The 27,010-nt window shown below is 38.8% G+C and overlaps 1 protein-coding gene across 3 annotated transcripts in view; it reads left to right on the top strand.

The window, feature by feature from the left end:
- Nucleotides 1-27,010, top strand: part of DOCK10 (dedicator of cytokinesis 10) — a 366,705-nt gene that overhangs the window by 333,633 nt on the left and 6,062 nt on the right. For all 3 annotated transcript variants that reach the window (XM_069104543.1, XM_069104541.1, XM_069104544.1), the window contains exons 48-55: nucleotides 3,212-3,318; nucleotides 4,073-4,195; nucleotides 4,352-4,465; nucleotides 16,202-16,348; nucleotides 20,207-20,417; nucleotides 22,060-22,250; nucleotides 25,323-25,423; nucleotides 25,639-25,777. In XM_069104543.1, the coding sequence (XP_068960644.1) occupies nucleotides 3,212-3,318; nucleotides 4,073-4,195; nucleotides 4,352-4,465; nucleotides 16,202-16,348; nucleotides 20,207-20,417; nucleotides 22,060-22,250; nucleotides 25,323-25,423; nucleotides 25,639-25,777 (1,133 nt within the window). The remainder of the gene's footprint in view (nucleotides 1-3,211; nucleotides 3,319-4,072; nucleotides 4,196-4,351; nucleotides 4,466-16,201; nucleotides 16,349-20,206; nucleotides 20,418-22,059; nucleotides 22,251-25,322; nucleotides 25,424-25,638; nucleotides 25,778-27,010) is intronic.

The raw sequence follows: 27,010 nt of genomic DNA, 5'->3' as shown, positions 1-27,010 counted from the left end.
AAATTTTATATCAAATATTTTTTTACACTAAATTTCATATCAGAATAAATTTCATATCAAACATTTATTTACACTAAATTTAAGACATGTTAAAATGTAAATGCAAAATAGACTAGCTTTTATAATCTTATTTTTGTGTAAAGAATATTGCAGATTTGAATTTTAAAAAATGTAATCAGCTATTAAGAATTTGCAACACAGAATGCTATGATCTGTTTATATAAGTGTATATATATATATATATTTAAACTGGGAAAATTTTTATTTCTTCAGAGAATCGCAGAATGTCAGAGTTGGAAAGGGCTTCAGTAGGCATGTAGTCTAACATACACAAAAGGGAAAGACAGTAGGCTTTTGTTAAGTGACCATTATGTACCAGAAACTGTGCTAGGTGTTTTACAATTATCTCATTTAATCCGCATAACAACCCTGAGAGGTAGGTTCTCTTATTATCCCCATTTTACAGTTGAGGAAACTGGGGCAGACATAGGTTAGGTGACTTCTTTAAGGTCACACCGCTAGCAAGTTTCTAAGACTGGATTTGAACTCAGGTCTCCTGGCCCAGTTCTCTATCCACTGTGCCACCTGACTACCTCCAAAGGAATTCCAATTAATAATATACCTGTAGTATATTATATGAGTCACCCAGCCTCGGCACAGAGATCTCAGAAGAGAAAACCTTACTGCTTCCTGAAGCTGCCCATACCGTTTTTGTACTTCTTTAATTATTAGGAAGTTTTGCTTTATTTTTCCCCTGACATTGAGTCTAAGATTGTCTTTTTTTTCATTTCCATGTAGTGTTTGTTTCTTCCCCTTCTGAAGCTGGATTTAAACTCATGTCCTCCTAATTTCAGGTTCAGTGCCTGCTCCACTATATTACCCAGCTGCCTATACTACTATAGCACTCGGCCTCTGTAAGATGTTTTAAGTAATGCACCTATAATGAAAAGAAGTCTCTATGAGTCAGCAGTTAAAATTCCTAAGTGAAATATAACTTGAGACTTCAGAACTGTGATTTCAGAATCAGTACTGGTAGCTTCCTTTTTACAAGCTCAGAATCTTTCACCAAATTTTACAAATGAAGTTGTTGGACAAAGACACGATTTAAATGTAAGGAGGTAGAAAAGAGTGTGTGCAGGCAGAGAGACTTGATAGCTCTCTTCTCATTTTTGAAAGCCTGTCACACAAAAGAGGGAATAATGTTGTTCTGCCTAGTCCCAAAGGGCTAAGTTAGGAAAAATTGGAAGGAGAGAAGGAGTGCACTTACTGAGACACAAATTTAGGCTCCATATGAAGGGAACTTCCAAATAATTAGACCTTTCTGGGGGTCTGTCATGGGAGATCCCTCACTGAGAAAAGGTGTGATGGCCATTTGTTAGATTCATCATAAAAGGAATTCCTCTTCAAGTACAGGTTCAAAGGACTGGCCTCTGGGGTCCTCACTAACTCAGAGTATGAGATTCTAAGGCTTTTTCAATTGAGGATTCAAGTGCCATTGGTAAAAACATAACTGACTCTCTTAAGTGCTTACTGGGATTTTCTCATCATGGAAATTCATTCCAATGGTAAAACTCATAACCCCTGTATCCCTTAGTACTGTCTTCATGAATTACCGAGGTTCAAAAAAATTGATCACATCTTGACCAAAGTTCTCATGATGACCTTCTCAAAGCTAGCTAGGCTGGTCCTCACATGGCAGACATATGATCCATCTCCAGACTCATAGTCAAAGCTTTTGCAGTTTGATGGGGCCTTGACAGACCTTGACCTGAAATCCCAGGGACAGTTCTATATCATAAAGAGGCTAAAGACATGCAATGAGGCTTCACTGGAGGGTACAGGTATATGGCCAGTATCAATGTAAGCCATATTTGTTGTGACACCATATTCTTTATATAGAGACATTTCCTCAAAGGTGCCTTTTCACATGATCAGCAAGACTCATCTCATTTCCATAAAATTATTCTTGACTTTGAGGTCCCTGCGCTAGATCTTAGCTTTAGAGCTGGAAAAGACTTTAGATATCTCCTTCCAATGCACTTATCTTACAGATGAGGAAACTGAGACCCAGAGAGGCAAAGAGACTTGCCCAGTGTAACCCGTGTAGAAAGTGGAAGACCCAAGATTCAAATCCAGGCCCTCTGACAATAAACCATTAGGATAGATCATGTTAAGCTGTCATATGAGTCCTTGTCATCCCCATTTACCAACCCCAAGGAAACATTCTATGCTTAGTCGTGTAATTTCAGTTTTCAACATTTTACATTGACCTAAGTGGTGCAGTTTGATCCATTACATTAGCATGCACTAGCGGAATAATTTTACTTCTCCTATCTGATTGTCCAAATCAGGCAGAATCGTGACTATGCTAGGAATGAACAGAGAAAAGAAATGGTGAAGAAAATAATAATTCTAGTTGACCAGTTTCTGAAAGAAATCCAGGTTCTGTAGGATTATCATTTTTGTCCATGAAGAGTTTGTAATGGGGCCTTCCACAACTAGCTAGCACTCCCCAATTTTTCTTGTATAAATTTAGTAATTTAGTAAAAAGAAATATTTTCTATAACTATCCAAAAATTCAAGAACATAGTCTCTACAACTAAACTGTCATATTAGATTCTGCCTTTTGTCTCAGCTATTACCATAGGTGCATAGAGAAACTCACAAAATCAGCAGTAGGGGGTTGAAGTCAGAGAGAGACAGACCGAAGTTTGATATAAGGAAAACTTCCAGACAATTAGAGTTGTCCCAAAGGGTAATGGGCTGTCTCTGGAGGCAGTGGGCTTCCTTTCACTGGACTCTAGGTCATCCATCAAGTAGGGGCTAGAGATGATCATTTGTCAGGAATACCATAGTTGGAATTCCTGTTCAGACATTATGGATTGGACTAGGTGACTTCTGAGGTCCTTTCCAATTCTGATCTTTTGTGATTCTTTCTCTATTCAGACTATTATATAATCTCCTGGATGTGATGCAGAAGAGATGTGTGACTGTTATCAAGATGCTACTTGCTGGAAAGGGACTATATAAAATGGACTATATAAAATCTGTAGTGATGAACAGATTATTTTTGTCCTTTCACCATGAACAAAAATCATATTTGTTTAGTGCTACTACTTGAAAAAAGTGATGAAAAGAATAATTATCCCATTCAAATAAAACTTTAATCAACTAATAATAATTTCTTTTGCTTTGGCTTTCTCTTCCTAAGGCATGTTTTCTATGGGTTGGCCTGCTTTCCTAAGCATCACGCCAAATATCAAAGAAGAAGGAGCTATGAAAGAAGATTCAGGAATGCAAGATACACCCTATAATGAGGTCAGGCAAAAATAGGCCTACACATTTAGTAAATGGAATATTGTTTGTAAGTTATCATATGAACAAGGGATATAACTTGACTTTCATAGTGTTAGCATATAGTTAAAGAAGAAAAGGCAGCTCAAGACTGGACAGATGTCAAAAAAAAAAATCTATCCTATGATACTCTAGCTCAGCTGTATAAACTCCTCAGTTGAAATTCAACCAGGTTGTTCATGACCAATTAATCAGCAAGCATTTATTTAGTACTTACTATGTGTCAGGCATGGTGCTAAGCACTGAGAATACAAAGAAAAAGCAAAAATAGCCTCTGTCCTCAAGGAACTTACATTCTAATGGGGGAAGTATGTGTGTGTGTCTGTCTGTCTGTGTATACACACAGGCACACATCTGTGCGTTTTTATCAGAATATTTAATATAGAGAACATTGGATTGGAAGATGACCTTAGAAGGATAAGACAATTCGAAAGGACTTTGTAAACTGTGGAATATTATAAAAACATGAACTGTAATCAATAATGATGACTATAGTGGGGAGGAATCATGGTCGTTATATGAGCTGGTCACACATCTTTGATTTAAAGAAGGGAAAAGCAGAAATCCACCCGCCTTGATTTTACCTTAATTCAGAAGGTCATACAAGAAAGTCAAGTTCCATCAAAAAAAAAAAAAAACCAATGATTTCTTGAACTAACCCTCATTGGAGAACCACCATATTAACTGTCAAATGCCATTTTAATTTGGGGAATTGCAGAATATCCTGGTGGAGCAACTCTACATGTGTGTTGAGTTTCTGTGGAAGTCTGAGAGATACGAGCTTATCGCTGATGTCAACAAGCCCATCATTGCAGTCTTTGAGAAGCAGAGAGACTTCAAAGTATGTTTAGAAAACATTTACTTCTGAATTTAAGTTCCTCACTTCAAACTGATCTGTTATTTAAGATAAATCTCTTTGTTTTTTGTGTCAGAATCAGACTGAATGAAAGCCTCCAATATAAGGTTATTCATGTGTGTGTGTCTTTTCTGGCTTTAGAAATTATCAGATCTGTACTATGACATTCATCGGTCATATCTGAAAGTCGCAGAAGTGGTGAATTCTGAAAAACGTCTGTTTGGTCGCTATTATCGTGTGGCATTTTATGGACAGGTAAGTCAAAAGGAAACAATTTATTTACATAGCAGTAAATTTCATTTAATTTATTGAACTCAGGCTTTCTTTTTTATTTTATTTTTTTAACTTAGTTTTTACTCACATTATGTGAATTTAGCTAATTGAGAACCCAAATGGTCAGAGAAACTCATTGGTGTCTTGAGTTTCTAACTTTTTCTAAGTTTCTAAGCACAGCTTAGAACAATGATTTCCAACTTTGGGAAAATTGAACTTATTCTCATTGTTCATCTGATTTCCTGAAACCCTGTTCTCTCTGTCTCCCCTAAATGTAGTCTACACTTTAGTATGGTGTAACAGATAGATAACCTTGAAGCCAGGAAGATATGAGTTCAAGTCTTGTTTCTGACACAGACTGATTTATATCACTGACTCTTAGCACTCTAGATAACTCTCTAAAACCATAAGTTGTAGAGAAGGTGCTAACCTGCATTGGTAGAAGTAGTTCCCTCACCTGGGAATTTCCTATACCAATGAATCCCAACCTCAATCTTTACACTTTGCTGAGACTCCCATGGCCTAATGGTTAGGGAACTGGCCTTGGCGTCAAGAAGCCCAGTGTTCAGATCTTGCATCAGACATATATTAGCTGTTTGACTATAGACAAAGAATTTAACCTCTCAGTGCCCTAGGCTCAGTGTTCTAATAACATGAGTTGCAGATCTGGATCAATAGAGTTTACACATTGTGAATCTGCCACCATGTGTGAAATTACAGGTTTATGCTAAAAAATAAAATAAAATTAACTTGATCTTCAGAATTGTAAGAGAAATTCTTATCATCTCTGGAGATAATTGGAGACCCTTGTGGGAAATCACAAAGCTAGAGCTATGAATATATGACTTAAAGTCACTATGTTGCTTTTCTTTTTTGATTTCTGCTTCCCAATTATCCCTGCTTTTTTTTTTTTTTTAAAGCAATTGGGGTTAAGTAACTTGCTCAAGGTTACACGGCCAGTTATTATTTCTGGGTGTGGTGCTGAGTATCTGAGCCCGGATTTGATCCAGGTCATCCCGACACTGGAGCCGATGCTCTTACTCGCTGAGCCACCTGGCCGCCCCTAAGCAATTGGGGTTAAGTAACTTGCTCAAGGTTACACAGCCAGGTGTTTCTGGGTGGGTGCTAAGTGTCTGAGCCCGGGATTCGATCTCCAGGTGTTCTCAACACTGGAGCCGGTGCTCTTACTCGCTGTGCTACCTGGCTGCCCCTATCCCTGCTTTTATATACAAGTTAGTATAATAGTTTGGAATCCTGCCTTGAACTTCAACCCATTATGAAGCAAAACATGTGAGTTTTTATTATAAACTATAGACAGGAACTGACATGTATTCTTCTTCTAAAAGCCAGTCAGCATTAACCTTAAAATGTAACTTATTCATGCATGCATCCTGAATTTTCCCATGCAATCACTGAAATAGAGGTGGGATTTTAGACAAGCTAATTAGTGATATGAGGACTGGTTACTACCTCGTTATTTTTCAAGGAACTTGTCTCAAAGCATTATCCCTGTAAATAAGTATTCTTTAAATGTGACACCCTTGCCATTAAATAGGAAACATTAGCCATTTTTTTTACTCCTGCTTCAAGCACTGTCCCCATGTGTTGATCCTTCATTTCGACTCAAGCAAGATTTAAAAAGCACCCACCATGTACAAGGTGTTGTGCTAGGCCCTTGAGCTAAAAAGATCTTTTTTAAAATCACCATCCCTGCTCTAGAAAAAGCATTTACACTACAGTAGATATTTTCCTTCTCTCCACGTCTCCAGGTTATCACTAGAGATGCCACTGCAATTTAATCATTTAGGATCACTCTCGTTGTGTCCTGGGGAGAAAATGACTCTCCTTGATCCTCCAAGTATTATTAAGGAACTAAGTCCTGAATAGCAATACTGTCTTTTATATGGGCAAGTAAAGCATTGAAGTCACTGAGAAGCTACACTTTTCATGTAATAACATAATTAATTTCTATTTGTCCAAAGTATTTCTTCAATCATTCACTCAATTTTTATTGTATATCTACCATGTGCAGAACACTGTATTAGGCACAGAGGGAGACATAAAATTTGGCTAAGACATAGCCCTTGTCCTCATGGAGCTTACAGTACAGAAATCAGAAACATAGATAATTATAATACCCTTTTAATTGGCTATATGAAGTCCAAGGGGGAATTTCATTACCAAAAGCTTCATGAAAAAAGTGAGATTTAAGGGACTGGGGCCTTAAAGTCTATAGTCGAAACAGAGTCTTTGTGAGGTAGCAGGAAATAAATTTCATGGGAGATGAGGGAGAGGATGTTGTGTGGCCAAGAAGGTGACCAAAGATCTACTAAGGATCCCAGCAACAATAAATTGTTCAGATTTTCAATACATGATTAATTAAGATTTGAGTGGGGAATGAATATATGACTTAAAGTCACTGTTGCTTTTCTTTTTTTATTTACTTCACTTTAGTCCTTCTTACTCTGATCTATCTCATCTTTTTTTAAAAAATTATTTTCAATTCACAGAAAACAGACATTTCTATAAGTGCAATAAAAAGATTATTGTGCATCAAACTGCAAATCTACCATATACAATTTGCTATTACCATATAAATTTCTTTTCCCCCTTTTTTTCTTCCCTCTTCCCCCTCTCCATCCTCAAGATGGTCACTATTCACCTCAAATATCAGTTCTTTCTCTGGATGCAGAGATGCATCTTCCTTTATTTTTAATTTGTGTCAAAATCATTCTTAAAACAATATTGCTATTACTATATAATTTTAAAACAGTGTGGGGGGATCATTAAAAAAAATAGGTTCCCCATCCTTACATAATTCAATCTGTAAGACTCAGAATGAGTGAACAAGTTGAACTGAATCCTGCTGCTTGCTGATTGATTTTTAATGCCCACCTTTGCTCTTTTCTTCTCTTGGTCTTGATGATTCCAGGCTGTGGTAAGTTCTCTGTCCCTATGCATGTTCTAATACTGCTCACTCTTCCCCAAGTGCAGTTTTTAACTGAATCTTAACTTCCCCTTTTTGGTTACTCAGTACATGGTGTCAAAGGTGAGATAATCCTGCTGCCATCCATTTATGAACCATCCTGCATTTATCAAACTAAACTTTTTTTCCAGTTCCTTGAATTACAAAAATGTATCCATTGATTTACTTATGCATTGACCTTTTTTGAACTTTGATCTTTGTACACATACTCAAATAAATATATATGTGAGTGCACGTATATAAGCATATATACCTGGTCTCAAGATTTACGTAACAGATCTTCAGCTACTCCACTGATAGTCTAGTAACTGACCTTCTCAAAGGAGCTTTTCTGAACTTCAAACACACACACACACACACACACACACACCAAAACAAACACATAGAAAGGAAGATATCTTGCAGAAACAATAGACTAGACTTCCAAACCAAGTGGAGAAGGCCAAAGGTGTGAAGAGTGGTCTTGAGTAGAACACGTGATCCTTTATTTCAAGGACGACATGTACTTAGAGCTTTGTGAAAAGACAAAATCCCAATACAAAATGCTTTTCTAGTCTGTACGTTGCCTCTCAGTATACAAATATGTTTATTTGACCAGTGTATACTTTTTTGTAATTCTTTAAATATCACCTCCCTCCCCACTCCAACACCCATGACCCCCTTTGGAATATTTTCCACCTTCATATGTAAGTTTGGGATCCTGACGGTTTAACTCACCTACTAAAAGAACACTTGCAAACCCTTATACTAAAGGGAGTGGGATGGGGGAAAAGAGATGAGACAACTCGGTTAATCTTTTTAAAGATGTTTTTATGTTTTGAATGTTTAAACTGTCTTAAACACTTAACACCCACACAAAAAAAAACTAGCCGTGTAACCTTGGGCAAGTTACTTAACTCCAATTGCCCTCAAAAAAAAAAAAAAAGGTAAAATCACAAATGTTCAGAGACCAGAGGGGTATGTTGGAGTTTTCTCCTGAACTGTAGTCCTGCATTACCCAATAATTATGGGACATTTTGAACTGGATGTCCTTAAGTGTATTATTAAGTTTTTAGCATGATTATTTATATCTCAGAAAGTAGCAAACGCTATAAGGACAGGGCTTTATTATTTTATTAGTTGTCTAGAAAAAGTAACAGAGAAAATATTAATAATACAGATTAAACTTAAAAGTGTGTTGAGTACTTTTTTTTTCCCTTCTGGAGAACCAGTTGTTAGTCATTTACCAGTATTGTCCTTGCTAAAAGCCCAGTGTCACATGGAATCAAGATCTGGCTTGTTCTGAGCAGGTGTCATCCTCCCAAGGCCCAGAAAATTTGAGCCTCAATCATCATTGTTCAAATTGCACTCAGATACCTTTCCCAAAGGGCCAGATGCAAAACAGAAGCAGCAGCCTCCACCCTCAGGCAAAAAAAAAAAATAGAAGCAGTCAGGGCATCATTCCACACTCAATAACAAATGCAATACCAGAATAGATGTGAATAATCCACAGGACATGCATAGAATGAGGACTGCAAGAAGAGAAGATTAAGCCTGTGAACACTTGGTTATAGCTAATCCCCGGGGACAGAAAGCATGATGTCGCTTTCTGTAACTGCAAAATTCACCTGGAGATGGAGAGAAGAACACATGCTTTGAAATCGCCTTACAACAATTATGGCAACAGTTTTCCATAAGCTCATTGCTTTGGTAGAGACATTTGGGGAACTGTTTGCGTCCATTGGGCAACAATGCTTTCATTTTCTAGGATCTGCAGAGGTATTTAATATGAATTGTTTGTGGGATACTAGACGTGCTGTAGGAAGCATGTCAAATGAAGACTCTGAGCGTTAGTACTCAGGACTTGCACAGAATAAATTTCCCCATCCTATCACCCTTCACTTTGCCCTCTTGCATTTTGTATGACAATTCATTCCCACCATCTCCCTGAGGTTCAAATTGCTGGCATTAATGGAAGAACAGCTGGAACAAAGCAGCCACTCAGATCAATGAGAACCTTCAGCTCTTTTGCTTGGGGTCTGGGCAAACAAGGCACTGGCCAGTGTGGAAGCTCAAGGGCCAGGTGCCCTGAGAATCCTTACACAGGCAGGGAAGGAGGAAATGAATGGGTTATGTTAAGAATGGGAATGTTAGCCCACTCTCCATCCGATCTCAATAGGTCTCTACATTTTTAAACAGGCAGAGATTTTCTGCATTCAAGTGATTCCATGTGGATGCTCAACCATTTATGGCTCTACAAATTCCTCCTTTGCACTTGGCTCTCAGAGGGCTCATCAGCCTTGTTTCCAACAAATTCTGAACCAGCATTATTCAGAAACTCTCTCATACACAATTGATGATGTGTTTTATAGCAGAATAGTAGGGGCTCCTCCATTCCCAAAGATATCAGCAGCCACTGTCATCAATGAGGATTGGCAAAACATTAAATAGAAACCAAAGAGATACTCACATATCAGCAGGACTTGTAAAGAGATGTAGGATTTTTTTTTAAGTTGGCAATGTGTCCACCATATTTTGTCCTTTCTAAATTGAACTCAAACTATTTATTGTTAATAACTGTTTCTAATTCAGGTACTTACTATTATCCCATTTTAGTAGAGGATTTTGCAGTCTGCAAAGTTCTCTCCTCACAAACACTTTGTTAGGTCACTAGTAAATATATATATAAATATATAATAATAATATAAATATATATTTACTAGTGACCTAACAAAGTGTACAAAATATGTGTATATAATATATATTATATGCAATATATACAATATACATAATATATATATATACACGTGCATATATAATATACATAGGTATATATTAGGTAACAGATCTCCAGCTACTAATATATATATATGTACATATATACATGCATGTGTATAATCCCCATATTTACAGATGAGGGCACTGCCCATGACTACAGTCAATAGTTTAAGAGCGACAGAGGCCAGGACCAAGTGTCCAGGCCACATAGTGAATAAAGTATTGAACCTGAGAGTCAGGAAGACTAAATCAAATCCTGCTGCAGACTCTTACTTTCAGTGTGATACTGAGCAAGTCATTTAACTATTTCAGCTTCAGCTTCCCTATGTGTGAAATGGAGATGATGATAGCACCAACCTCACACTTCTGTTGTGAGGGTCAGGTGAGATAACTATGTGGAGTGCTTTACAAAGTTAAAGATGCTATGTAAATGTTAGCTGTTGGTTTGATAGTGAGATCCCCTATGTGCTGGTTATTATTATTAATGTTGTTCTCATTGCTAGCCCTCAAAATTGCCATGATAATAATTAGACATAGGTAGTAAAGGTATAAAAGTAAAAGGCAACATATTGTAGTGAAAGGAATGCTGGCTTTAGAGTCCCAATGTGCCACCTGTGTGACCTTTAGAACATTATTTAATACCTCCACAACTGGAACATGCAAGGGGTTGACTTGATGACCTCAGAAGCTCCCTGCCGCCATTAAATCCTATGTTCCTGTGGTAAAGGCATGATTATCTGACATTCTTTCCACTCAAGTTCTCTATTAATTGATAGTTTTATACCCTATGTAATTCAGTATTCATTAATGTTCCTGTGATGACTTCTGTTTTCTCTCTCAACTCTCATTTATCAGCTCCCACAGTATTATAACTCGAAGATTGATCTATATATCCAGTCCTCATCTCTTTTGCTGAGCTGTAGTCTGGCATTACCCAATACCCATGGGACATTTTGAACTGGATGCCCTTTTGGCATCCCAAATTCAACATATATAAAACATAAATGATTATCTTTCCCCAAATACACCCTCTCCTTCAAACTTAACTGCTTCTGTTGAGGGTATTACTAGCTTTTCAATCACATAGCTTCATAACTTTGGTGCCATTCTTTGCTCACACATCTGATATACTTAAAGAATGGCTACTTTGGGTCATTTGTACCTCCACAGCTCTCCCATACTTCCCCTTTTCTCCATTCACATGGCCGTCTAGACCCTAGTCCAGACCATCATCACCTCTTGCTTATACTATTGAGATAGCCTCCAAGTTGGTCTCCCTGAATCATGTCTTTTCCCACTTCAATCCATCTTCTACACAGTCACCAAAGTGACTTCCCAGATAATGACGTTCCCTCTTGGATCCAATATTGGACATTAAGAATTTCTATTGGTCATTCAAAGCTCTTGTTAACCTGGTTCCATCACACCTTCTTAGCTTTATTAATACATCACTCCCCTTTACACACTCTACTCTCTAACCAAAATGGATTTCTTACTGTTCTTCACACATAACACTCAATCTTCCATTTCTTTGCCTTTGATTATGTTCCTCCTATTGCTATGTTCTCTCCTCAACTCTTTTCCTTGGAATTCTAGGCTCAACACAAGCTCAGCCTTCTGAAGGAGGATTTTATCTCCCCAGCTTCTAGAGCAGAGGGTACCCCAAATATGTTCTGTATATGTTCTCTATACACTTAAATGTGTGCATCTTGTTCCCCCTACTAGAATGTAAGTTAAGGGTGAGTTCCTCTTTTGTCCTTTGATTCCCAACCTTTCCTTTCAGTAGCACATGGTACATATTAGATGCTTGATTGATCAATTAACCAGATCATAGGATTAGAGCTAGAAGGACCTAAGAGATATCTAGATAAGGCCCCCTCATTTTACAGGTGAGAAAACTGAGGCCCAACTTACCCAGACATTCAGTGGCTGGTAAAGAAAAGAGTTGAGCTTCAAATTCAAGATTTCTCTTCCCAAAGCAAAAGAATGTGCTGCAAAATCCTGATGTGCCTTCAGAATCTTCAAAAAAAACTATTCAGTTTTGTTCATTTGAGTGTATTTTATCATATTTTACTTCTTTGAAAATTACTGTTCATGTATGATATACTCTCCTAAATATTTAATTAAACAGACTTCCCTGTATTGCATTATGTTAAGTCAACCAAGCCTTTATTAAGCGCTTACTCTATGCTAAGGATATGAACAAAGGCAAAAATAGAATAGATGGAAGGAATCTCATAGGGGAAGACACTAGAAGGTAGAGAGCCTGGGAAAGACTTCTTATAGAAGGTAAAGTTTGAGCTGAGTCTTAAAGGAAAGCTAAGAGATGAAGGTGAGGATAGAAAGCATTCCAGGCATGGCGGACACCCTATACAAATGCACAGAGAGAGGAGAGGGAGTGCTCTGTTCAAGGAACAGCACATAGGCAGTGTAATTGTATCATAGATCATATAAATGGGAGTTTAGTCAAAGAAGACTAGAAAGGTAGGAATGAACCAAGTTGTAAAGAGCATGGTAGACGGAGGATTTTATGGATGTAATAGGGAGCCAGAGTCACTAAATTTTACTCCCTAGAGGAGTAGCAGAGGATTGTCCTGTATCGTTATATTTCTCTTTTTCCCTAATCAATTGTTAGTACTTGAAGGGTCTATAAATGTGAATATGGGCACTGCCCCCATCAATACAAATCACAAGCCCTGCATAACTTAGGAAGTAGTTTGAGAGAGTTCTTAAAAATTCTGTAAAATACATCCTCTTGTGACCAAGTTGCTAAGCCTCTCTGAACCTAGCTGGCTCATTTGGAGGCAACAGCCTGTCACACAGCCCACACCCCGGGACATTCCAGAGCTAGATTGCCACTGGCATTACCTTTGAGAACCTAGCGAGGCATTGGGAAAAATTCAGTTAAGCTTCCTCATCAAACATAAAAGTGCTGGAAACCTCACTGTCTCCTGACTTGAAATGGGGTTCTGCAATCTGCTTACCACCTTGGACCATGGAGCAAAAGGAAAACAGGTCCAGTAATAGCTCATTGTTTCTGTTTGCATGTCAGTTATTTTATAAAAGAGCTAGGTGTTACAGTGGATAGAGCGCTGAGCCAGGAGTCAGGAAGACTCACCTTCAAGTCCAGCCTCAGACTCTTACTAGCTATGTGACCCTGGGCAAGTCACTGTACCCTGTTTGCCTCAGTTCCCTCATCTGTAATGTAAGCTGGAAAAGGAAATGGCAAAGTGTTTCAATATCTTTGCCAAGAAAACCCCAAATGGGGTCACAAAAGCCTGAACAGGACTGAAATAACTGAACAAAACAAAGTAGTTTCTATGCAAGAGAAACCAAATAAACATGTCCATGGCCACCCAGGATTCGGTTACTGCCACCTCTTTTATCTCACAAACTTCAGCAGGTATTCTAATTATGTTAGGGTGAGGGAACATGCTGTGGTGAATAGAGCACTGAACTAGAAAGCATGAAGACTTAGATCTGAATTCTACTTCTCATGCTTATGATCTGTTTGAGATTAGATAACTCACTTTGTTGCATTCAACCCCATGGATAAAATGGGAGTGATAATATTTGCTGTCAGAACCAAAAGAAAGACATGGATGAGTTTTAAAACATTTAGTGTCACCTTGCAAAGGACTGGAGATGCAACTATGAAAGCAAGATTAAGCCCTGTCCTCAAGGAGCTTACATTCTAATAGGGGGAAATAATACATTTATGGGACTGGTGGCTTAAGAAATAATATATAAATTGTGGTATCGTCATCTTCAGTATTCTAAACTCATCACTTCCAAAAAATGGTGATTTTGTCGATGTGGGTTCTCTTCTCAACAACACAGAGCAGAACACCACTATGCCTTTCATTCTTAATTCAAGAATCTTTGTGTTCCCCCAAAGTTAATCCCTTCCTTCATCTCTATCTTCCAATAATGAACTTCTCCAAATTTAGCCAGACTCATTCTCAGATGCCACCAGACCCATCCCAGAATTTTTCAGCTTAACTGAATGTTCCAGGGTCAATGCTTCAATAACCCAATAACAATTACCTAAAATGCAAGGTCCCTTCCAGTTCTTAAATATGTTACCCTATGATTACTGGGGGTGACTTTGAATGTGGGATACAGTGAAGTTACAGGTTTTGACCAATGTCATACAGTTGGATGTCACCAGCCTGGAAAAAAATAAAATTCAGGATTCTAGAACCCATTACCTGCTACTCTATCGACTTTGGGATGCATAATTAATAGTAGGTGATTTTTATAAATCACTTTATGGCTTATAAAGTGTTTTACACAAGATTTGTATTGACGTATGACCAGGGTGCCTCTGCCCATGCATAGACTAATGAGTCACTGACCTCTTGTACACACTTTCAATGTCATATTTCATCAATCTGGAGTTTGCCAACACTTGGTCTGAAATGTCATCAAAGAAATAGATTTTGAAAAGCACAGCTGCACAGCTGTGTCATCTCAAGATGAACTCTACTTAAATCCAGAGTCGGTTGCACCTTATTCTTCTGGGTTCCCAGGAACCTGAGTATGTGTACCAACAAACTAAGATGGTAGAAATCATTTGGGTTGTTAAGTATCTGTGCATATCATTTCCTACTTGAGTTAATAAAAAACGTTCTGTTAGAAAGTTTTCTAACGGTGTCCCCATGAATAATAAATGTATTTTTTAAAATTCAATAGAATTATAAAAGTTTAATGGTCTTCAGTCTATGATTTGCAGCTGCTTGACAAGTCTCACTAAGATCCTTTTGAGAGAGACAGGGACAAATGGAGATAGAGACAAAGAGATAGTGAGAAAGACGCACAGAGAGACAGAAGCTAACGGTGTTCTCAGGGAAGGAATCTCATCTAGGCAAGATGACAGATAAACCATCCAGAATGAGGCAATACAAAAATTGCTAGATTGAGAGTCCTGTCTCAGACATATAGTAGCTTTTGACCCTGGGCAAGTCACTTAACCCAGTTTGCCTCAGTTTCCTCATCTATAATATGAGCTGACAGAGGTCCATATCTGTAATATGGCAAACCACTCTAGTATCTTTACCAAGAAAAAGCCAAATGGGGTCACAAAGAGTTGAACATGACTCAAATGACTGAACATGAGAGTACTAGGAACTGAGTTCAAATACTGACTCCTCTACTTCCTACGTTCGGAACTTTGGAGAAATCACTTAATCTCTGGCCCTCAGTTTCCTCATCTGTAAAATGAAGTGGTTAGACTAGACCTCTGACACCATCTTCAGGTCAAATCTATGAGCCAAGCAAATTAAAGGGTAGAAGGGTAATATTTTCCCACAAGAAAAAACTTTTGATCTAAAACCCTATGACCCATGATCATGACTAATCCTTCCCAGTATGAATTTTCAAACACATTAAGAAATCATTTTGTTTAAAAAAATTTTGAATGATTAAAATTACATTGAGCCCTTTAGCTATATAGTCCTTGGAGATACTGTGCCAATTTATTTTCAAAGTGATGGCACATAGGAAAATGCCAAAATTATAAATTATTTTGTCTTGACTATGTTGCTATGTTTTATGTATGTTGACCTACTTAAAGAATCCCACATCCCACAAAGTATTGTCTCCTATGGTCATACCAAGGAAGTGTAGATTATCTGTAAATTAAATGTAAACTGATATCCAGATGATGCCCAAAATTGCTGGGTTTGTGTTCTACAGCAGACTGCCACATGAGGGCATTCTCTCCCCAAAATTTATGCATTTTTTGTTAGTTTGTGACTAAAAAATCTTGAAAAGCGAGAAAATGTGGCTGCATTTTTTTATAAGGTCCTCCATTTCTGCTTCTAACATGAATTTGGGGTCCATAGGTCAGGGTGTTTGTCAGCTCCTCAAAGACTAGGCTTTTCATTCAAGCAAGCAACTTCTTTCTCTTGCAGTCTTTAAATTTGCTTCCTGTCATGACTAAACTGGTGGTTTGATTGTTTTCTCTTCCACAGGGATTTTTTGAAGAAGAGGAAGGTAAAGAATACATTTATAAAGAACCTAAACTGACAGGTCTATCTGAAATATCCCAAAGACTCCTAAAGCTTTATGCTGATAAATTTGGTGCAGACAATGTGAAGATAATCCAGGACTCCAACAAGGTAAAGAGAAAAAAACAGATTCAGCTTAAACCTCATACAAGACTTTCCTTGATTCCTTTTAAAATAGAAGTGATATTTATAAGCCCTGGGTTAGCAACTTAATCTCTGCCACTGAAAAGTATGGTGGAAAGATCCCTGAATTCACTCCAAGTAGCCCACCTGAGGTTTCGGGGTTTGGGATACATTTTTTCTATTTAAATCTTTGTTGGTGTGGCTGCTGGGTTTTAAGATTATCATTATAATGGCTGTTCATAGAAGTCACTGAATTTTCTAGTACAGCCAAAGCTGGGCTGGCTCTAGGAAAAAAAAAAATTGTGTATTAGGCCAACTTTGTCTTAGTTCAAATTCATCCCCAGTTTCTTCCCTACCTTCCCCTCCCACCACAATCTCAAGTACCAGATTGACTTCAAAGACCCCCATCCCCAGTACCCTTGGGATGTGATTACAATAGTGAATAGCATTAGATATGCTTGGTTCATAATTTAAAATTTTGAGTTAGCTAGGTAATACAATGATAGTGCACCAGACCTCTAATCAGGAAGACCCGAGGTAATAACCCAGCCTCCAATACTTACTAGCAGTGTGACCCTGGGCGAGTCACTTAAGCTCCATCTTTCTCAATTTCCTTGCTAAGATGGGAATAATAATAGCCTCTACCTCTCAGGGTTGTTTTGAGAATAAAATGAGATAACAGTTGAAAAGAACTTTACAAACCTTAAAGTTCTATATAAATGATAGCTATCATTATTATTGAGCAGCTAAGTGGTACAGTAGACAGAGTGCCAGGCCTGGAGACAGGAGGACCTGAGTTCAAATCCGGCCTTAGACACTAGCCCTGTGATCCTGGGCAAGTCACTTTAACAACCCTGTTTGCCTTATTTTCCTCAACTGTAAAATGAGCTGGAGAAGGAAATGGCAAACCCAAAACATCTTTGCCAAGAAAACCCCAAATGGGTTCAAGAAGAGTCAGACATAGCAAAACAGAAGAACATCATCATCATTATTATTCTCTCTTGTGGTGTTCATAGGATTATGGGAGTTAGAACTAGAGGGAATAAGGGCAGCTAGGTGGCACAGTGAATAGAACAATGGTCTTGAAGTCAGGAGGACCCAAGTTCAAATCCAGCCTTAGATACTTGACAATTACTAGCTGTTTGACCTTGGGCAAGTAAGTCACTTCACCCCAATTACCTTGCCCTCTCCCCTCCAAAATACAAAGAACTAGAGGGAACTTAGAAATCAGATAGGATCATAGACATCAAACTAAAGCCATCTCAGAGACCATTTAGCCTAACTCCATGTTACAGATGGGGAAACAGAGGTCCAGAGATGTGAATGGACTCTCCCACATCAGTAAGTGATGGAATAGTTGATGACAGAGCTGGGCTTTAAAACCAGGTCCTGTGACTTCAAATCCAGCCCTCGGGAGGAAACCAAGCCCAGCATTCTGGCCTCGCCCCGGGGGTCTCCATTACCTTTCTCTTTGGTGGATAGCTAACACAGAAGGTTAATGAATTCACCTTTCAGGGGGTTTGCACCAGAGGAAAGATTGGAACCAGTGAAACTGAAAATAAAAAGTATATTCACAGAAATATAATGTGCTAGTTATTTCACTCAACTGCAGGTTTTTCAGGGGCCTGCTATTTATGATGCTGGCCTCTAGGTGGTGAGGTAGATAGAGCACCTAGAGTGAGGAAGACTGATCTTCCTGAGTTCAAACCTGGGCTCAGACACTAATTGTGTGACCCTGGAAGAGTCAGCCCTGTTTGCCTCAGTTTCCTCAAGGGTAAAATAAGCTGGAGAAGGGAATGGCAAACCACTCTAGTATCTTTGCCAAGAAAACTCCAACTGGGGTCACAGAGAATCAGATAGGACTGAAAACTACTGAATAGCAAATGTGCAAAATTAGGTCAGCAGTATAAATAAGGGGAAGACCCTGTCCTCAAGTTACAGTCTAGTGAAAAGGGTAGATAATACACAAAACACAATCAATATTTACAAAGTGCTTTAAGTTTTGTAAATCACTTTACATACCTTACCTCATTGGGATCCCACCATTGTTAGTTGTGTGGATCACGCTTTAGAGTTGTTCCATTTCCAATTTCTGACTTTAGCATCTTGCATCCATAAAAGATCCCTATTACAGAAGACTGCACTAAAAATGTTATGATTTTATATACTGAGTGTTGTATAAATATAGGCTACTATTGATGTTTTTGAGGAGCCATTCACCACTCAGTAAATGGCACTGGATTAGGAAACATAGGTAAATTATTAATGGATCGATCCAAAAGATATCCACCCTATCCTCAAGAAGGTGGGCAATACTGACTTGAACATTCCTATTTTCATAGATCTATGTTCTCATTGTCAAGGGGACTTCCCCAGTTAGTAAAAAGCACAACTCATCCATGCCATCTCATCTGTATAATTCACACCCATATCTTTCCCCAGATGTGCCATAGAGAATACTGGATCCTTCTTATATTTATTAATATTTTATTGGTACCATTGTAGTACTAGACATCATACCCCCAAAAAATCCATAATGGAATAAACTATGGGAAATTCAATATGATATAATGTGTAAAGAGGCAGTTTGAAGTAATGAATAGAGGACTGACCCATATGTCAAAACCTGAGTTCAAATTCTATCACCGACAAATACTAGCTATGTGATCACAAAGAAAGCAATTAATTTCTCAGTGTCCCCAGAAACCCCCTTAGACTATAAGCGATAGACAAGCTGTTGGTCTGATCCTAATTAAAACTCTAGGATTGTCCCATATCAATAAAGTTCCAGGTCTGCTCCCCACTAAAATACAAACAGTAATGGATAGCCTGAAAGTCAGAGGTCCTAATTCTAGATAAGCTATTAAGTAACTGTGTGAGCAGGGTATATTTATTCAAGTCGATGAGTATCTATTACTTTCTCTGAGCCTTCTCATTTCATCAATAAAATGAGGAAGATCAATCTCTAGGTTCCTTTTAGCTATAAAATTCTATATCTGTGCCCTTCTCAAACAGAAGACAAACATCATATGCATTTTGTTCGAATGGCAAATGTTTTTCATTTAATCCATGCCAAACATTATCATGTGGCGAATGTAGACATGTTGCCCTAAGACATCAAACTATACTTTATTTTCTGGTTTTCAAATAAACCAATTTACATATACTAAGAGCTTTACCCATATAACACAATGTTCATCTTCTGAAATTTTGTGTTCATTTGTCTTTTTCTGGTATAGTAGCAATAGCAGGAGACCAGGAGTAAAGAGGAAGTTACTGGTTCTGCAAATAACAAACTTTTATTATTGTTCAGCCATTTTTAGTCATGTCTGTCTCTGTGACCCCATTTGGAGTTTTCTTGGCAGAGATATTGGAAAGGTTTGTCTTTTCCTTTTCCAATTCATTTTATTTTACAGATGAGGAAACTGAGGCAAGCAGGGTTAAGTGACTTGCTCAGGGTCACGCAGCTAGTGAGTGTCTGAGGCCAGACCTGAACTCATGAAAATGAATCTTTTTGATTTTCAGCCCAATGAGTTATACACTACACCACCTAGCTGCAGACTTTGTCTGTGTACAAACTATGTATGTATCTTTAAATAAATCACTTAACTTTTCCGTTTCCACTGTTTCCTCATCTGTAAAGAGAATGGGCAGACTTGGGAAAGGTCTTAAGGTCCCTTCCCACTCTAAAAAAGTACATGATTCTAAGATCCTAATAGACAAGGGAAGGCTAGGAAGGTTGCACTTTACACCGTTTCAGCAAGCGTAGTAGCGGGCCAACTTACAAGATCCATCAAAATGTGTTAGTCCATCAGTTTTGCACTGCAGGTAATGGTGTTCCTACAGGTCAACCCCAAGGATTTGGATCCCAAATATGCCTACATCCAGGTGACGTACGTCACACCCTACTTTGAGGAGAAGGAAGTTGAAGATCGAAAGACAGATTTTGAAATGCATCACAACATCAACCGTTTTGTCTTTGAAACACCGTTTACGCTGTCAGGCAAGAAACATGGTGGAGTCGAGGAGCAGTGCAAGAGGAGAACAGTTCTCACAAGTACGTGCTGGGGTGACAAAGGGTTCTCATGGTGAGATCTCATCAGAGACCAGATTCTTATTCTGGCCCTGGACCGAGGGGCTCTCCATGCCTGAGCTTGGTAGGTAGAGGGGGAGGATAGGTTGACTTGACAACACATATTGTTGTCGACTCAAACCAAACGCTCCATCTCCCATCTCAGTGCCTTTGCCTAGGCTGTACTCTATGCCCAGAATGCTTTCCCTCATCACCTCTAACTCTTAACCTCCCTGGTTTCCTCCTAAGACTCAGCTCAGATCCCTCCTATGGGAAGCCTGCCTCAGTCCCTCCTCCTTTCCAAGGTCTTCCCTTCTCAGATTACCTTCCTTGTACACCATCTATCACTAGTCATACATTGTCCTCCCCATTGGAATGTATCCCCAGTTCTTAGCACAGTGCCTAGAACACAAAAAGTGCTTAATATAAGTGGGAAAGAGAAGGGAGTAAACAGTTATTTTGTCTTTCTTCAATTTAGTTATACTCAACAAGCATTTATTAATTGCCAGCTATGTTCTAGGCACTGTCCTAGACATTGGGGTTGCAAAGAAAGAACAAAACAGTCATATCGTCCTCAGGAAGCTTACATTCTACTTTGTTTATCCATGAGCTCTTGGGAGGGCAGTGGGAAATAAAAAATCTTATTATAGCTTCTGCACCCAGAAAAAAAATGGCAGTGACTTTCAAAATCTCAAGACTCCAAGTATTCTCCATTTACCCCTTCTGCTGTAACAGCTAGGTCCCTGTGGGAAAACCTGTTGGCTCTCATTTTCCCCATCAGTAAAATGATGGGGTTGGACTAGATGATCTCAAAGATTATTTCATTAAATATTAATGAAATACTTAGTGTAAGGCAGCATGGTATTATAATAATAATAACTCATATAGCACCTTACATTTACAAAATGCCCTATGAGGAAGGATCTGCTATTATCCGCTTTTTACATATTAGAAAACTGAGATGTTAAATGGCTTGTCCATAGTCGATAAGTATCTGAGGCACGATTTGAACTCAGATCTTCCCAGCTCAAAGTCCCACACTCTAACCATTGCACTACCTAGTTGCCTGTCTGGTAGGGGAAAGAATGCTGGTCTTGGCATCAGGGGAACTTGGTTTAAATCCCATCTCCAAAACATGAGTCTCCATGTCAAATTGGTTGAAGAAACTAGAAATATTTAACCTAGAAAAGAGAAGGGGGGAGGGGCATTAGAACCATCTTCAGGTATTAATTTTAGGGCTGTTATGGCAAATTAGAATCAGACCTTCTCTCCTGGACTTTAGAATACAGAACTAGGGGCAAAGCAAATAAGCAAATTTTGGCTTGATATTAGGAAAAAACTCACTGTTAATTAGAACTACCCAAAAGGGGACTGGGCTCAAGAGGTGACCAGTTGCCCCTTACTAGAGGTTTGTAAGCAAAGGCTGGATGACCACTTGTCAGGTAGAGCTTCAACCAGATTGTGTCTGGGATCTCTTCTAAGTCAGATTCTGGGATTCTTGGGATTAACTAAACTACAAGGCAGACAGTGAGAAGTACAGTGAGTGAGAGACAGTGCAGAGTTCTGAGGCATCCCCTACCAGCTACTGCCTTGATCCTTTAAACACCCTTGAATTTCCTTTGTCTAGCAAGCCATCTGTTCCCCTATGTGAAGAAGAGAATCCAAGTTATCAGCCAGTCAAGCACAGAACTGAACCCCATTGAGGTCGCCATTGATGAAATGGCCAAGAAGGTTTCCGAGCTTAATCAGCTTTGCACGATGGAAGAGGTAGACATGATCAGACTGCAGCTCAAACTCCAGGGGAGTGTCAGCGTGAAGGTAACTATGATTTGGTCCGTTTGGTGATGAGGCATCCACCTATGAGACATCTTTCTTCGCTTGTTTCTCTTTTTTAAAAAAATATTTATTATAAGAAATTACTCTTGGGGTGGCCAGGTAGCACAGCGAGTAAGAGCACCGGCTCTAGTGTCAGGATGACCTGGAGATCGAATCCAGGGCTCAGACACTTAACACCCACCCAGAAATACCTGGCCATGTAACCTTGAGCAAGTTACTTAAACCCCAATTGCTTAGGGGCAGCCAGGTGGCTCAGCGAGTAAGAGCACCGGCTCCAGTGTAGGGATGACTTGGATCAAATCTGGGCTCAGATACTCAGCACCACACCCAGAAATAACTGGCCGTGTAACCTTGAGCAAGTTACTTAACCCCGATTGCTTTCAAAAAAAAAAAAAAGAAATTACTCTTAGGAAATATAGGCAACATAAAAACAAGTGACATCAATAAAAAACTATTTTTAAAAAAGAAAATCTTCTCTCTAGGTTTGAAATAAAAATCTGTTAGAACAGAAACTTTTTTCAGTACGGAATGCAGGGAGTAGGTTAAAGGCTAAAACTCTTATTAATTACAAAGAGATTTCAATACACATCTAGCCATGATAGACACATGGGATCTATATACATGTATACATACATACATATTTATACACATAAGTATTCCTGCAAAGGTACATATATGTGCCTTGCCTATATGTATCTTATTCCATACTCAACTAAAACATCAGTTGTTCAAATTCTGTTAGCATGTACTTTAGTGTATCACAATCAGTCAATGAATATAATACAAGTTGTCAGTTTGATATGGAGACATGAAATTTTGGGAAATTTTGAAGTCATAAGGAAAATGTAAGTTTTGTGATACTTTTTAAAATGCTTCAAAATTCAGTTTTGCAATTCAGTTCAGCAAATACTATGTCTTCTATGTACAGGGCACTGTTCTAGGTGCTAGGGATGTTAATATTTTTTAAAAATGATCCCTGTCCTCAAAGAGCTTATACTCTTATCAAGGGGTATAAGATATGTACACATACAAAGGGCATAATGGGGATAAAGAAAAAAATTGCCATTTTCTTCGTGCTTCACATTTGAATCCAAATAGTTCTCAGGCATTAACATCCTTGCAGAAATGAAAAAAGAAAACAAGTTTCTGAAATGTTTGCTGGCTTACCAGTGCTTCTGGTTCTAACTGCTCTCTCAGGAATTATCTGTTGATCACAAGCATCCATAGCCTATTGAAATATAGTAAATGCTAGAAGCCACCCTGTTTTCCTTTTTTTTTCTTTCTTCTGCCCCAATTTTACTCTTTTCAAGTCCTCAGCCCACATTTTAAAAGTTGCAAAGAATAAGCAATTCAGATCTTTCTAACTATTTTGCTATCAGATTTGAAAGTATATACGTGCATGTATTTGTCTATTCAGCAACTATTTGGGGATTTCCTGTATGTCAGATAAGGAGGGGGTGCTGTGAGAGATACAGAAAATAATATCAGACATCGTCAAGTTTTGGAGATTAATGCAAATAACTACAATGCAAGGTAATGTTTAAAGTGAGGGAGCAATCACTCAACTAAAATTGTTCTTTCCAAAGTTACCAACAATCTTATAATTGCTAAATCTGTCTTTTTAAAAATTTTCAGTCTTCATCCTTCTTGATTGTACTGTTATATTTAATATTGTTGACCATCCTCTCCTTCTGGATGCGCTTTCCTTTCTGGGCTTTCCTGATATTATTCTCTCCTGGTCCTCCTCCTTTTCCCTGTCTAGTCATTCCTTCTCAGTGTCCTTTGTGGACTCATCAACCGTATCATGTTCCCACCTGTGAGTGTTCCCCAAGGCTCTGCCCTGAGCCCTCTTCTCTCTAGGTATAAACTCTCAGTGACCATCAGCTCCCAGAGGTTTATCACCTCAATGCAAAATGCTTCACATAAATCTCTATATCCAGCCCCTGTATTTCCCCTGATCTTCAGTAATGTATTATCAGTTGTGTATTGTACATTTCATAAATCCCAGAGGCATCTCAAATTCAACATGTCAAAAACAAAGCTCATTCTTTCCCCCAAAACTTCCCAATCTTCTAAACTTCTTATTTCTGTCAAAAACACCAACATTCTTCCAGCTTCCTAGGTTTATGGCCTCAGTATTATCTCTCCTTCATCCCACATATCCAGCCAGTTGCCAAATCTCATTTCTCCCACCATTATATCTCTCATCTATGATCACTTCTCTCTATTTGAACAGCTGACACCATAGATCAAGCCTTCATAACCTCTCCTAATTGATCTCCATGTTTCAAGTCTCTCCTCATTTCAATCTATCTTCTGCAGCTGCTACCAAAGTGATTTTCCTTAAGGGCAGATCTGACCATACCCTATTTAGCAAACTCCAGTGGCTCCCAATTACCACTAATATAAAATATGTTTTTTTTCTTTTAGCCTTTAAAGTCCTTCAAAAACTGTATACAGTCTGTGTCTATAGTCTTATACCTTAATTCCTTTACTGCACTCTACAGGCCATCCAAACTGACCTTCCCTGTTCCTGGCACTCTGTTTCTCCTCCCTGTGCTTTTACCTTGGCGCAGTCCCCCATGTCTGGAATGTACTCCCTCCTCAGATCCATCTTGCAGAATTTCTCCCTTCCTTCAAGACACAGCTCAGGCATGCCCTTCAACATGAAGCCTTCGGTGATTCACTCTAGTGCCCTCCCTTTTCCAAATAGCTTGTATTTATTCTCTTTATGTTTCTTCATTATAGACTTAAATATGAGCATGTCACATCCATTAGAATGTCAATTCTTATGAAGGGATATTGCTGCATTCATTGTATTTGTATCTCCAGCATGGAGGCAGTTAATAAATGCTTGTCCATGAACTGACTGATCAATCTCTCTGACCTGGAGGGGTCAGGTGAAACTACTCAGAAAAGGTGGGACATGAACTGGGCCATGAAAGATTGTTAGTAGTTTACTATGTGGCCATGAAAGAATGACCTAATAAATGCTTGTTGATTGATTGATTGATTGGTTGACTTCCAACAGCCTAAAATCATTCTTCCCAACAGGTAAATGCAGGGCCTATGGCTTATGCCAGAGCTTTCCTTGAAGAAACAAATGCAAAAAAATACCCTGACAACCAAGTGAAGCTTTTGAAGGAAATTTTCAGGTAAACTTTCTATTGCTTGAATCTTTGTTCCCCCTAGGAGGGAGGGAGGGAAAAGGAGGCCAATAAAATGTGACTTAAGGAATGCTGTGAGCATATGAGGGAAGGCCAGACAAAAACCCTCACAGAGGAGAGCTCCTGTTCAGTGATGGTGCGATGCTTTCTTCCATCAGCACATTTTTAGACCATATTTAATCTGCTTACTTCTGTCACCAAAGGCAATTTGCAGATGCATGCGGGCATGCCCTAGATGTTAACGAGCGGCTCATTAAAGAGGACCAGCTGGAATATCAGGAAGAAATGAAGTCTCATTACAAGGACATGCTCAGTGAACTCTCCACAATCATGAATGAGCAGGTGAGTGAGTTTTTTTAATTCATTATAAATCCTAGATGAAACAGCTTCACAGAAGTTTGTCTGGAGGGGTGACTGATCTGGTTAACTTTAATCCCAGTGTAAGAAGCAGACACAAGAAAGATCACCTTGCTACTAAATAATTCAGTCTACCCATAAGTTAACTATCAGATGTACTCTCAGTTTCTTTCCTCCCCCAGGTAGAACACCCACTGCCTCAAAATAGCACTGTGAATGGGAAAAGGCACACTTCTAACCATATTCCTACCTTTTAACTGCAAACACCCTCCCCATCCTGATATACCTGACTTCTCCATATTAGGATAAATAGGGGATAGAAATCCCAAACTGATGCACAGGGAACCTGTGATCTTGGACCAGGCTGTCAAACACAGGTCCAGATCACTCCCTTGTGAAGTGTGAATCAGATTAAAATGTAATGAGGAAATCTTTAAGAAAACACATAAAAATACAATAAAACACAGAAATTTTAATATGACATTTTCTAAGTCAACATGGCACCCACAGGAATCATTATGTACAGCCTAGTGGCTCCCGCTCCTTTTCGAGTTTGACACTATTGATCTAGAAAGTGAAATAAAGAACACCAGGGTTTAGGCCTGGATTCGTACTAACCTAATTATGCCCCTGCAGAAGCCGGCCACTCAGCAAGAAGGTTTCTGCTGAATCAGGGTCAAACTCAGTCTCTACCTGAAGGAAATGTTTCCTCTATTCCCATAATCCTTAGATTTAATTCAAGCAGAGCGAACTGCCTTCTGTCGCAATTTTGTCCCTTGCAAATACAAGACGTTTGATAAAGGTATGTCTTAGAGAGAGAGAGACAGAGAGAGAGAGACAGAGATAGAGAAACAGAGACAGAGAAAGAGAGAGAAGACAGAGACAGAGAGACAGTAGAGACACAGAAAGAGAGAGAGAGGAGAGAAAGAGTGAGAGACACAGAGGGAGAAAGACAGTGAGAGACAGAGAGACAGTAGAGACACAGAGAGAGAGACAGAGACAAAGAGACAGAGAGAGAAAGAGGAGAGAGAGGGTGAGAGATAGAGAGAGAGAGAAAGACAGTGAGAGACACAGAAAAAGTGAGAGAGACAGTGAGAGACACAGAGAGAAATAGAAAGACAGTGAGAGAGAGAGAAAGACAATGAGAGACATAGAGAGAGAAAGACAGTGAGAGAGAGAGAGAGAGAGAGAGAGAGAGAGAGAGAGAGAGAGAGAGAG

The sequence above is a fragment of the Petaurus breviceps genome, unplaced genomic scaffold (genome assembly GCF_028583685.1).
Source record: "Petaurus breviceps papuanus isolate PSGF00001 unplaced genomic scaffold, PetGlider_PUasm1.0 688, whole genome shotgun sequence".
NCBI classification, from domain to species: Eukaryota; Metazoa; Chordata; class Mammalia; order Diprotodontia; family Petauridae; genus Petaurus; species Petaurus breviceps.
The sequence above is the reverse complement of the archived record's forward strand: the minus strand, read 5'-3'. Positions and strand labels throughout refer to the sequence as shown.